This window comes from Bos javanicus, chromosome 3 (genome assembly GCF_032452875.1).
Source record: "Bos javanicus breed banteng chromosome 3, ARS-OSU_banteng_1.0, whole genome shotgun sequence".
Lineage (NCBI taxonomy): Eukaryota > Metazoa > Chordata > Mammalia > Artiodactyla > Bovidae > Bos > Bos javanicus.
In genome coordinates, this window is record NC_083870.1 from 16,768,135 (window position 1) to 16,781,216 (window position 13,082).

Below are 13,082 nucleotides of genomic sequence, written 5' to 3' on the forward strand. Positions count from 1 at the left end.
GAACCAAGTGAAACCTTTCTCATCTCTCTGGGAGTGTCCTTCCCTCCACTGACAGTCTAAGTGGAGTTATGGTACCAAAACCAAATGGAATAAAAAACCCAAAGAACAGAAAACTCTGAATTTACTCTCAAGTTTGGTCTTGGGGTTTGACATGTCATAAGAACCATCAACTAAAACCCCATGTAATGTGACTCTTTGGAGAGTTGTTGGATCCAGACCATCAACACAGGAGACCAGAAACAATGCAGCACTGCAAAGCTCTGCTTTTCCAGTGGTCACGTAGAGACGTGAGAGCTGGACCATAAAGAAGGCTGAGCACTGAAGAACTGATGCTTTTGAATTGTAGTGTTGGAGAAGACTCTTGAGAGTCCCTTGGACTGCAAGGAGATCCAACCAGTAATCCTAAAGGAAATCAACCCTGAATATTCATTGGAAGGACTGATGCTGAAGCTGAAGCTCGAAATGGCTAATGCAAAGAGCCAATTCATTAGAAGAGACCCTGATGCTGGGAAAGATTGAAGACAGGAGGAGAAGGGGATGACAGGGGACCAGAAGGCTGGATGGCACCACCTGACTCAATGGACATGAACTTGAGCAAAGAGATAGTGAAGGACAGGGACGCTGGCGTGCTGCAGTCTGTGTGGTCACAAAGAGTCAGACACAACTGAGCAACTGAACAACACAGCCAAGTGTACAGAGTCCCAAGGCAACCTGCCCAAACCCCTTGTGGGGATCATAACAGGTACTGTGGCTACACATTGTTACAATAAAACATCATCTGCCTCTCAGTCAGTTCACAGCTGTCATCAGATCACTTGTCCAAAATGTGCCCCAGAGGGCTTTTTTTAGGGATAGTTAAAATATCCCAATTTTTAAAGGCAGAAATACAAGACAAATGAAACATAAGCGGCACACACATGCTAGCCTACAAAGACACAAACCGGCCAGTTCACAAACTGGGTAAAATATCTAGCAATTATTTCCTCTAACTGGGTACTCCACTCAAGTACAAAGCAAACTGGCTTATCCCACAGGAAAAAACTCAAGAGAAGTAATCAAATTTCAAGTTCTAGCTCTACACACCAGAGCGGCTTACCCAACTGTACCGAGCCCACCAACTGTACACACAGGAGTGATCTATCCAACTGCGCTGAGCCCGTCAACTCCCAGATCTTGATTCTTTGCTCCCCCTATCAAGTACTGGAGTAGCTGGTGCCACTTGGGGGAACTTCAAGGGGAAGATCCTCAGGACAAGAGGTCCTGGCAGCTGCTCGGGACTTACTCCAAAATTCCCCAGCCAAGTCAGAGGGCCATGAGCAGCAAGGGTCCTTGATGGTTTCACCAAAATTTGTTACCGAGTCTAAGCTCACACTGCCCTCCAAATGACAGGCCAGCCAATCAAGAGATGGGTTGTTGCAGCAAGGAATGGCGACTTCATTCAGAAAGCCAGCAGACAAGAAGATGGCAGGCTAACTTCCCAAGAAACCACCTTCCCCAAGTTAGAATGCGGGCTTCTTTTATACCAAAAGGGGAGGGGCTGAAGTCCTGGTTCCAGGATGTGTTAACTTCTTCCTTCTTGCAACCATTCCCAGGTGGGCCTGGCAAGGCTGGTTTTTTGTGAGCTGATCAAAGGTATTTTAGCTTAATCCTCATTCCCTGGGAGGCAGGAGTCCCAGAGATGGGCCAATATGCATAATTTAAACTGATAGGCAACATCCCTTTAGTAACTAACTTGTAACAGAATAATACTAGGGGCTTCCCCTGACTGAGAGGCTCATCTGCCTGCAATGCAGGAGCCCCAGGAGATCTGGGTTTGATCCCTGGGTCAGGAAGATCCCCTGGAGAAGGAAATGGTAACCCACTCCAGTATTCTTGCCTGGAGTATCCCATAGACAGAAGAGCCTAGGGGGCCACAGTCCATAGATAGGGTTGCAAAGAATAGGACACAACTGAAGCAACTTATACACTCAGAATAATACAAAGTTTCTTCCCTATCATAGTGACAATTGTTTCTTAATATCACCTTGTAACTAGTTCATAATCAAATTTCCCTGATTGTTTTAAAAAAAATGTCTTTTTACTCTTTGGACTACTCAGAACAAGGTCCATATTCTACACTACATTGGGTTATATCTTAAGGATCTAATTGAAGCAAGCCTTGCCCACCCCCCTCCCCACCACACCTCTCTCATATATCATTGAGTTATTGAAGATACTGGATAAATTTTCCACTAGAAGTACCTGCATTCTGGATCTGTTTATTTGCTGTTATTAAATATGTTCCTCTGTAAATGGATGTTGGCCCTAGAGACTTGGTTAGCTTCATGCTCCACTCTTATGAAAGAAACCTTACGGGCAGTGCTGTGCGCTGCATACTGCATCTCCAGGAGGCAAGAAACGCCTCGTGGGTGGGGTTCTCCTTTTAGTAATTCTAAGATTGACTGGGGGCTTCAGGTGGTGATAGTCTGACTGATCCCTTGTAGAATTCCCTTTCAGGCTTTCATCTGATAGTTTTATTCATTGATGATCATTTCCTGTATTAGTGGTTGCAAAATGGTAATTTTCCAATTCTATCACTTTTTTCTCACTCATTAATTGGAAGTCATTTGTAAAGAACTTTCCCTCATCAACTAGGAGAATTTGGTGACCCTGAAATACAATTCTTGCAGTAAAGGAGGGACAAATGCTTATTAAAGGATAAATGCAAATTAAAGGACAAAATTCTTTCCTTTAATGGCCAGTATTCAGAGTAAGGCCTTGGTGCTCTACCCTACCTGTTTCTCTAACCCTCTAGCCCTTTATCTTCCTAGTCCCGATCAGTATCACTCTGAATGGCTACATTTCGTATGTTCAATGTTTCAAGTGCCTGCATTAATCTTTTCCCCAGGTTAGATCGCCCTGTCTTAGGCGACGGGAATGCTGGGAGCATTGTGTGCTTTTGCTGTTTCCCCATTTTTTGATATCTTTGCTTTCTGGCACAAGATGCCCCAAGTCTCATCCTGAGTATCTCCTGTTGACCTGGAACCGACCTTTCCTCCAAGGACGTGCGCACCAGCACATATCACTGTTGTCACATAGTCTGTTGCTTCTAGGCTTTTTGAGTGACCTTATGAGATTTTTTACTTCACTTAATTTATACTTATATCTCTTTTTCTCTTGCTCTGAAAACAGTGATTCCTAATGTTTATTACTATACAATATGCCATAAAATAGTTTCAAATAATGCCGATTTTACTATCAATATGTACACACTAAATGAAATGCAACATATCTTCATATCTTTATTTGTCCTTGGGGAAAAACCAACTCTTGCCATATTCTCCCTGTATTTTAAAAGAACAAACTGTACTTCATCAAAAAATAAACAAACTGTACTTCATCAAAATTTAAAATCTTTATGTTTCAAAGGACATTATCAAGGAAGTGAAAAAACAAGGGAACTTGAGTCCAGAGTATATATTTAAAAAATTAAAAAAATAAAAACCCTAACAAAACAAAGATATCTCACAACTCATCAATAAAAAGGCAAAAAACTCAATTAAAAAGCAAGGAGATAATCTGGATAGACATTTCTCCAAAGAACATATTCAAACGGCCAGTATGCACATGAAAAAATGTTCAGTGTTATTAGCCATCAGGGAAATGCAAATCAAAACCGCAGTAAGGTAGCTATCACGCCCACTATAACTGCTACAGGCAAAAGACAAATAATAACAAGTGGTAGTGAAGATGTAGAGAAACTGAAACCCTCATACCTTGCTGCCGGGACTGTAAGACGGTGCAGCCCCCTTGGAACAGTTTGGCAGTTCCTCTCAAAGTTAAACACAGAGTTTCTCTAAGACCCAGCAATTCCATTTCTAGATATACACCCAAAAGAGTTGAACACATTATGTCCACACAAACACTTGTACGTAAATGTTTATGGCAATATTATTCAAATAGTAAAAAAGTAGAAACAGCCCAAATTCCATCAACTGATGAATGGATAAACAGACTGTGGTATATACATCCAACAGAATGATTATTTGGCCATACGAAGGAACGAAGTACTGATACCTGCCACAACAGAGATGAATCTACCTCAAAAATGTTACACCAGGTGAAAGCCACTGGTACAGAAAATGTCACATATATGACCCCATTTATGTGAAATGTTCAGAACAAATAAATCCATAGAGACAATGCAGATTGGTGGCTGCCAGAAACAGGAGCGACAGGAAGAATGCTAATGGGTAGGGACTTCCTTGAGGGGGTAATGAAAACGTTCTAAGTTAGGTAGTGGCTATAGCTACACAAATCTATGAATATACTAGAAACACTAAACTTTTGAAAAGGGTAAATTGGATTACATCTCAATTGAAAAACAAAAACAATTTTCTTCCCACATTTGTTCCCTAAGAAGAAAACTTCCGTTACTTTGACCCTGTTCCCCAACTTGTCTCTTAATTTTAGCCAGAGCTGCAGGCGTCTCAGGTAATTCTCAGTGGTAATAAGTCTGCCTGCCAATGCAGGAAACGTGGGTTTGATCTCTGGGTCGGGAAGATCCCCTGGAGGAGGAAACGGTAACTCATTCCAGTATTCTTGCCAGGAGAATTCCATGGACATAGAAGCCTGGTGGGCTACAGTCCGTGGGGTGACAAGGACACGACTGAACACACACACACACTCACAGCCCATACACACACCCGGGGACGGGGCAGCAGTGCGCAGGCGCCTTTCTCTGTTGGAAGGAGGGGAGGGGCTCGCCCCGCCCATGTGGGATGACTCCGCCCACTTCCTAGCTTGCCCCGCCTCCCTCGCGCAAGGATGTGGGCGGCAGCGAGTGGCCGGCGCCAATCAGCGCCGGCGCCCCAGGTTCGGTTTCCGCGGGTGTGCGTGGCTACTCCTTGGAGCTTGCTGGCGCGTGGGCGCTCGGCAATGAGCAGGACCTGGCGTGTTACTGCCTTTCCCCACATAATCGACTCAGGCAGCGCCGCATCCGGGGTGCTTTTTGCCAAGCCCTACTGGGAGCAGTCGCCAAGCGTCGCCGGGCCGTCCCCCTGACACTCCCTGTCCTTGCACGCGGGAAAACTGCTGCCCAGCGGCGGGGTAGGGACGAGGCCCTAGAACAGGGCAGTCTTTCTGTCAAGGGCCACATAGTAAATATTTTATGCCTTTCAGGTCATACGGTCTCTGTCACAACTACTCTGTTTTTGTAGCAAAGAAGCAGCCATAGATAGTTTGTAAAGGAATGCACGTGGCCTATTTCATTAAAACTACGCGTGGACTCTGAAGTCTGAATCCCATATATGTCGTGAAATATTCTTCTTTTGCTTTCTTCAGCCATCTAAAAATAAAAAAACCATTCTTAGCCTCTGGCTGTGAAAGAGCGTGGCTTGCCAATGCCAGCGCCCTTACTGGTTCCTGTATTTGTCGAGGACTCGTGGCCTAAGCAGCCCGGGGAATTCACTGACACAGAGCTGAGAACATTGCTCTGACTGAAGATGAGGTCAGACAGTTCTCTGATTCCACCACCCTCCCTTTCCAGTGCCCAGCATATCAGGGACAAGGGCCTGAGAAAGGGAACTTACCTCTTGAGGACCAACCTATCTCCGCAAATTTCTCATAATTTCATTTTATTTTATTCCTTTGGACTTTTTTGGTAGGAAAACTTAATTCTTTCGAAGTTTATTTTATATTTGATTATGGTAAATGGAAAACCTAATTCTTTTGGATCCAGAGTGTGCTGTCTTCCAGCGTCTCCATTTCAGGGGTTATATAGCCTCTGCAACAAAGCTGGTTCAGAGAGCTGCGATTCTGTCTGGAGGACAGCATGCCAACCTCAGCCACCTGGCTCAGCCCATTGGAACAGAAGCCCTTTTGCTGGCTGTCCTCTCCAAAGTGCAGCAGCTCAAAAGCAGGCATCATACAGGGACAGCTGATGTATTACATTCAGTATTTGTGGGTCTACAGAGGGAGGCATGGGGATAGGATTTAGGCCAGCTCTATTTGGTGGAGATATAATGTGGCTGGTCTGTAATTCTACATTTTCTAGTAGCCTTCTTTTTGTTGTTATTTAGTTGCAAAGTCGTGCCTGACTGTTTGAGATCCCATGGACTGTACCTGCCAGGCTCCTCTGTCCATAGGATACTCCAGGCAAGAACACTGGAGTGGGTATTCTCCAGGGGATCTTCCCATACCAAGGATCACACCTGTGTCTCCTGCACTGGCAGACCGATTCTTTACTGCTAAGCCACCTTTACAAAAGGGAAACCCCCTTTACGAAGGTTAAAAATAAACAAGTGGAATACATTTAATATATTTTAACCCAATATTTTGACATGTAGCAATACAGAACAGTTATTAATGAAATATTTTTTTACCTTTATTTTGGGTCCTAAGTCTTTGCAACCTGGTCTGTAGCTCACACATCTTGTTGCAGACCAGCCACATGTCAAGCACTCAGTAAACACTGGCTGGTGGCCACCGTACTGTGCAGGACAGGTTTCAACCAAACGAGACAAGGGTTGGGTGCATCTCTGGTCTGTCTAGTCTGTTGGTGATCTGAACTGGGTTTGTTGGTGGAGGGTGGGACAAGGTGTATGTTTTGGAATAGGAGGGTGAGCCATAAGGACCCAAGATAGGTGATGGGGTGTGTCCCGTGACCTCTCACGTTGGGAGGAGGGTTTGGAGGGGGAAAGATCATCCAAAAAAAAGTAGTAGAATTTTTTGTGGACCCACAGCTTAAAACAGAAGGGGAGTTTAGTTCTAAGACAAGCAGCAGTTTCATCATTTCAAGCTTTTAATATGATTAACTTTTTTTAAGCTATTTTGAATCAGTTTTATTTAAATTTTTTTTTTTTAATTTGGTGATGCAGCAACTTGGGAGACATCAGTTCCCCAACTAGGGACTGAACCCAGGCCACAGTAGTGAAAGCATGAATCCTAACCACCAGGGAACTCCCTGATGGCTAACCTTTTGGACATCTCATTCAGGGGCTAAGGAGAGGCCCTTTTCCTTTTGATTTCCCCATCCCTCTGCCACCACAAGCATACATGTTTTTGAAGCCCTGCTCCAAGGAGGGCTTTCAGGCAAACTCTTCCCAGAAACTGCACTGCTACTTCTGGGAATACAGGACTACCTGTGGGTAAGATTCGGAAAATCTGAGTTGCACTGAGACGCTGCACCCCTCCCCCTCAGGGAGTGGATAACAAAGCCAGTTTTGAGGGGTGAGGGGTGTCTGGAGGGTCCTTTCCCCCCAAATTAAGCCTCTGTTTTGCCCATTTAAGACCCTTCCCCAGGCCCCAACCACAGGTGAGTTTGTGGAGATGTTTGGCTGCCCGCAGGGGGCAGTGTTTCCAAACCTCTGTCCACTTAGGCCATTTGAGCGAACCCCTTGGGACCTCTAGCTCCCCAGAGGAAGCAGTGGGGGCCCCATGCTCAGGGAGTGAAACTGGGACAGAATACCCACAGCACAGACATCAGTCATCAGGGGTTTTCCAGGGACAAGGATCACACGGGGTCATCCGAGAGGAAAAATACCGAGGTCCAGACACTGAACTCAGGCCCAGAGTCCCGGCAGGAGTGCCTGTAGCTCTGACCGGGAGAAAATGTCAGTGAGAAAAGCAGTTCCACAAACAGATGGGAAAGCTGATACTGTGGAGCAGAAAGAGCCAGGGGACCTCTGGTCAAGTTTATTACAAAATACAGATTACAAATCTGGTATAGAAAAGATCCCCAACAGTGGTTCCCCAGCCCACAGGGCCCCCCTGTCGGGTGCGCTGGCGTGGGGGCGCTCAGATGCGAAGGTCCCCGGCCAGGAGGGCGCTGTACCGGGCAGGTGTGAGTGGCAGGTAGGCGCCCCCCGCCTGGTCCAGAATGTAGAGCGGGTCGGACAGTGTGCTTGGGTCAAAGCCCTCTTTTGCCATTCGAACCTTCTGCTGCTTGAAGGTCTCTGTGGTGGCCAGGGACTCCTGGGGAAGGGGAGGTCAGAGGAGGCTGAAGGAAGCGGTATTCTGCCCCAGCAGTTCAGGGGAACTGCCTGAGTTTTGTGGAGGGGCAGGTCTGGGGAAAGAGGAGATGAGGCCCAGGTTTAGAGGAGAGGGTGACAGGGTCTGGGAAGGAACTGCTTTTTCTCTTCACAGAGTATGTTACGTGGGGGTCCTCCGGTGGAGTTTGGGAGACAGTGACTGCTGCAGATATACAGGGTGAGGTAAAGGGTCAGAGCAGGGGTGGCTGCTTACCTGGAGCCTTAGGAATCGAGGCCGGGCATAAGGTGGCAAGTTCTCAGAAACATGGGCATAGAGCTGCACAAGGTCCAAAGAGTGGGGGGGACGGAGAGCCAGGGCTGCCATCCCAGCCCGGCCTTCATGCCCTGGTGGGTGTGGGGGGCAGGGTCAGCCGTGGGAGCTGACCCCCACAAGGCCCTCTGCTCCCTGCACCCGACGTAACACCACTTCTGCTTGGTGGGCCTGGTGCCTCTCCCCACTGCCTGGGCACCTGGCACAGTGACTCCGTAGACGTTCACCTCCTGAAGAAAGTCCAGGGCCTCCAAGGCCTCGGCCACCTCGGTGGTGGCCACATTCTCCCCCTTCCACCTGCCAGAGATGGGAAACTGGGAGTCAGGGGGCAGGGCCTCCTGAGCTCGGTGGGGAGAGAAAGAGGCTGGGATGAGGGCGAGGTGCCAGATGGTTTCGGGGAAGAAGCTAGAGGCTGGAGAGGAGAGGTTAGGTGAGAAGCTGGGTTGGTACACAGCTTAGAGGTTTAGAGGGTTTGGGTCCCAGAGATTCAGATGCCCGGGAGAAGAATCAGAGAGTGAGGGGCAGGTACCTGAAGGTATCTCCAGTACGATCATGGAAGCGAAGAAAGCCCTGGTTGTCGCAGACTAACAGGTCCCCGGTGTTGAAGAAAACATCCCCAGGCTGGAAGACGTGCTTCAGCAGCTTTCCCCGGGCCAGCTCTGGGCCCCCAGCGTAGCCCAGGAATGGCGACTGCTGGCTCACAGGGGCCACCAGCAGGCCTGGCTCACCTGGCAGAGCCACCGGGGTCAGGGGTGCCCGCCCCCCACGCCACTCTCCAAGTACACCATCCCGCCCACCCCACCTGGACACAAACCTGGAGACGTGGCCACACAGTGCCCCTGGGTGTTCCGAACTGGCTCCCCTGTGGTGACATCATAGCGAATCAAAGAGAAGGGGAAGACATGCTGGGGGAAGGGAGACCCAGGGACTGGGTCACTTCCGGTGCATGAGCCCCCTCCCCACTAACTGCCCCCTCACTGTCCCCCAGATTTCCTGGCTTCCTCCTGCAACTCACCTTGTAAAGCCAGGAGGCACGCCCCACAGCGCCCTGTTGTCCAGTGTAGTTGAAAGTGGCCACGTTGCCCTCGGTCAGCCCGTACGTCTCCAGCACCTGCAGGGGCCCGAAGCGCCGCACAAAGCGCTCCCAGGTGTCCGGCCGCAGCCCACTTCCCACCACCAGCCGGACCTTATGTCCACGTTCTGCCTTGTTCTGAGACAGGTGGGAAGAGCGGCAGGAGCTTCAGCCTCCAGATGCTGGCCAGCTCCCCTTCTCCTCGACGCCCTTCACTGTGACCGCTTTCAGGTGCCCTAAGCATCCAAGTCCGACCACCCAGGCTCCTTCTCCCCCCTTCCGTTCTCTTCTTTTTGCTTCCTCTCTCTGACTCTCAAGACAATGGTCTCAGTGGCCCCTCCAACTGCCCACCTCCCTGCGGCCGTGGCTCCGCCCACGCACCGGGGGCTGGTTGACGAGGTATCGGCATAATTCCCCAATGTACTGGAACACTGTCACCCTGTGCTGCTGGCAGTCCTCCCAGAACTGGCCAGCTGAGAACTTGGACTTCAGCACCACTGTGGCCCCTGCCAGGATCAGGGGGGGAGAGGAGGAAGGAAGGAGGCGAGGTTATAGCTGGAGGGGGGCGTGGGGTCCTGACTCCCTTCTTCCCAGATACTAGCCTTCACTATAGTGTAATTCCTTGAAAGACCAGGCTGTGACAGTCATACTTGCCACAGGCCAAGCTGGCCCTCATCCCTTCCCACCTGTAATTTAGGGAGGTGAGCGCCCTGTCCCCACTTCCATCCTAACGCAGTCCATTCTCTGAACCCTGCCCCCAGGTCTCAACCCTCTTCTCCATTTGCCCCTTCCTGGGCTGACATTCACAGCCCTCCCATCCCCTGGCCTTTGGAGCCTGGAGTTCCACGAACTGCATGCCCCCCCTGGTTGCTCAGCCTGTAGGTCTGTGCAGGTGATGCTTCTCCATTGAACCAGGAGCTCCTGTAGAGGAGACCCAGCCTCCTTCCTCTCCATTCTCCACCCTGAAGGGCTCAGGAAGCATCCCCAGGTGAGCACACCACAGTAGGAACTTAGAGGTTTGCTGGCATTAAGCACTTGCCAGAGGGCTGAATGAGGGGTTGGGGCGGGGGAGACTGACCAATGCCCAAGCATCCCACGATGCCCAACAGGGAGCCAGACATGTGGTAGAGTGGGAGGGCGAGGTAGATCACATCCTCCTGGTGGGCACCACACAGCTGGTAGAATGCCTGGCATTGCAGGATCTTCAGGTGACTGATCCGAGCAGCCTTGGGGAGGCCTGGGGGTGGGGGCAGGGGAGGTCAGGGAAGGGTCTGAACCCAAGCCTTGTCTCCCCCTTTGCCCCTGCTGGTTTCCCGCAGCAAGAGGCACAGGCAAGGCTGAAACTGAGAAGGCAGGCCGCGATGTCCCAGAAATGAGGGACGTTCAGGGAAGTGGAGAAATGAAGAGGGGTGGGAAGGTTGCCGAGGTAGGGGAGACTGGCCCCTGGGATCACCCTTCTCCCTGGGGGCTGTGGAGCAGTGGCCTAGGAGCCCAGGAGGTCACAGTTCCTGGTCCCAGGCCTCTGCCTTCCTTGGCTTTAGATTCTGGGAGGTAAATATGCTCACCCGTGGTGCCGGAGGTGAAGATATACAGGCATGTGTCCGTCATGTTCTGGGGGGCAGACAGGTACCCGGGCACTGGCCCATCCACTTCAGCGGAGGCCTCAGCCAGAAAATCGCTGATTCCAGCAGGACGGGTGTCAGAGCCCACAGTCCACAGGTGAAGCCCCATGGCTCTCAGGGCTGGCAGATCAGGCTCCAGGGACTCCAAGAATTCTGGATGGGGTGGGAAAGCACAGCCCCGCAGTTTCACCCGACCCAGAAGACTCCCCACCCTTTACCCTATTTGTGCCCCCACCCCCGACTCGCACAGTTCCCGAATAAGGAAGGCTGAAGAGGACAAGACCGACGTCCCATCATGGGCCTGGGACCTGGAGCCCAAGTCTTGGGAAATCCTTGGGAAACCAGAAAGAGACCCAGCTGCCTCCCGTCACAAGCCCGAAGAACTCTTTTCCGCACCGCTTCCGAACCCCCTGGAGAGAGTGCGGCCTCCTCTCCAGCCCACTCCCGCTCGGCCCTCGGCACGCCCCTTTCCGTGGCTGGCCCCGCCCCCGCCTGTCGGGCGCTCGGTCCTTACCTGGCGCCAGCACTAGCGCGCGGGCGCCGCAGCTGCGGAGGCAGTGCTGTAGGGGACCCCGGCGCAGAGCGGTGGGCACAAAGGCCGTGCGCAGGCCGGCCTTGGCCAGCCCGAACCAGAGCCACAGGAACTCTGGGCAGGCGGGGAGCAGCAGCGCCACGGTGGCCCCAGGTGCCAGAGGGGCCGCGCCATCCCCTTCCCGCACGGCCCGCGCCGCGCCGCTTCCGGCCGCCTGGTCTCTCGCGCAGTGCGCCGCCCGCTCGCCTTCCCCGGCGCCCCCCGTGCCGCCGCCGCCGAGTCCCCCATCCCAGCCTCGCGCGCGCAAAAAGGCGCGCGCAGCCCGGTTGCTGTGGCGCTCGGCCTCCGCGTAGCTAAAGCGCTGCGCGCCGTGAATGAGAAAGGTGTGCGCCGGTCGCTGCCGGGCCAGCTGCGCGAGGCGCCAGGCCAGGCTGCAGCCCCCCTCAGGACCTTCTGGGTCGGCGGCAGCCGCGGCCAGAGCGCGCGCTCGAAGGGCCCGTTTGCAGCGTAGGGCGCGCATCGTGAAGGCCAAGTCTGCCGCGAGCCAGCGCAACCTAGACCAGATGCGCAGTGGCAGCAGCAGCAGCGGCAGCAGCAGCAGCAGCAGGAGTAGCAGCAGGAGAGAGGCCATGGTGCCTGCTTCCTCCACTCGGCCCGGTCTGGCCCCAGCAGCTCGCAGACAGGCCCGATACTCCCTTCCGACAAACTGGGGCCGCTGGTCTAGCGCTCAGACCTCTCCTTCCCGGGAGCGCGCGCGCTGGCACACGCCCCTTCCCACCCAGCCCCCCTCCCCACGGGCGAAGAGCGGAGGCCCGGCAGGAGTGCTAGTGGGGGGCGGCCCCGCAGCCCGGCCCTTCCCAGAGCTATGCTCCGCCCCAGGCGCGCTCCCTCCCGGACCTCTCGCAGCCCGCACCCTACCAGCTCCTGGGCGGTGCTCAAGCCTTCTCTAAATCCCAGGATCGGGTGTTTCAAGGCTTTCTGTAGGACAGACTAGACATCAGCTGGACTTTGGACCCCCGGTCAGAGAGTCAGGGCACTAAGACCCAAGCCCATCATTCCCTTTTCCCTCTCATTTTCACGGGATGACGGGAGGGTGGCACTACTCTCCCAGGAGACTGAAGAACTCGGCCTCCTGCCCACATGGTGCTGCAAGTTGCGGCATGGCACGTTGGCCAGACCCATGCCCTCCCTCCAGCTGCCAGCAGCAGCAACCCCAGGAGATGGGGGGGGGCCGAGAGTGAAGTAGGGGAGAGGTGGAGGCCCAGCCAGCCAGATTTCTGGAGGGGCCTCGGCGGCAGAGGCCCCTCCCTTTGGGCAAAGGGACAATAATTGGGGCTAGCCAGCCAATGCTTTCCATCCTGGTTTTAATTGGGGCAGAGGAAACAGGGGAAGGAGAGAGGGGAAGCAAAAGAGGCCTCCGGCAGTTTAAGCTTTCAAAGGAAGGAGCAGCAGCTTTGAGGGATGGGAAAACCTGGATTCTGTAAAAGACAAATTTGCCGGCTGAACAGGAGGAGCTGTCTGCAGTCAGCCCAAACTTCACTCCTTTCTCTTCAGCCTGCCACTCAAGCACCCAGGA

At 52.3% G+C, this 13,082-nt stretch overlaps 1 protein-coding gene across 1 annotated transcript; it reads right to left on the reverse strand.

The window, feature by feature from the left end:
• Window positions 1-7,634: 7,634 nt before the first annotated feature.
• Window positions 7,635-12,269, reverse strand: SLC27A3 (solute carrier family 27 member 3). The gene is made up of 10 exons (XM_061405745.1): window positions 11,489-12,269; window positions 10,918-11,127; window positions 10,431-10,589; window positions 9,734-9,858; window positions 9,296-9,490; window positions 9,095-9,185; window positions 8,810-9,008; window positions 8,480-8,577; window positions 8,224-8,354; window positions 7,635-7,953 (listed from the first exon to the last, which is right to left on the reverse strand). The coding sequence occupies exons 1-10, from the start codon at window positions 12,135-12,137 to the stop codon at window positions 7,777-7,779; spliced, it is 2,034 nt and encodes a 677-aa protein (XP_061261729.1). The 5' UTR covers window positions 12,138-12,269; the 3' UTR covers window positions 7,635-7,776.
• Window positions 12,270-13,082: the final 813 nt, after the last annotated feature.

Excerpts from the sequence above, each read along its gene's own strand:
- SLC27A3 (XM_061405745.1), bottom strand. The coding sequence starts at position 12,137 with ATGGCCTCTCTCCTGCTGCTACTCCTGCTGCTGCTGCTGCTGCCGCTG. Across the intron at positions 9,491-9,733 it reads ACCTCGTCAACCAGCCCCCG|AACAAGGCAGAACGTGGACA; the intron begins GTGCGTGGGCGG and ends CACCTGTCTCAG. Across the intron at positions 9,186-9,295 it reads GTGCCTCCTGGCTTTACAAG|CATGTCTTCCCCTTCTCTTT; the intron begins GTGAGTTGCAGG and ends CCCTTCCCCCAG.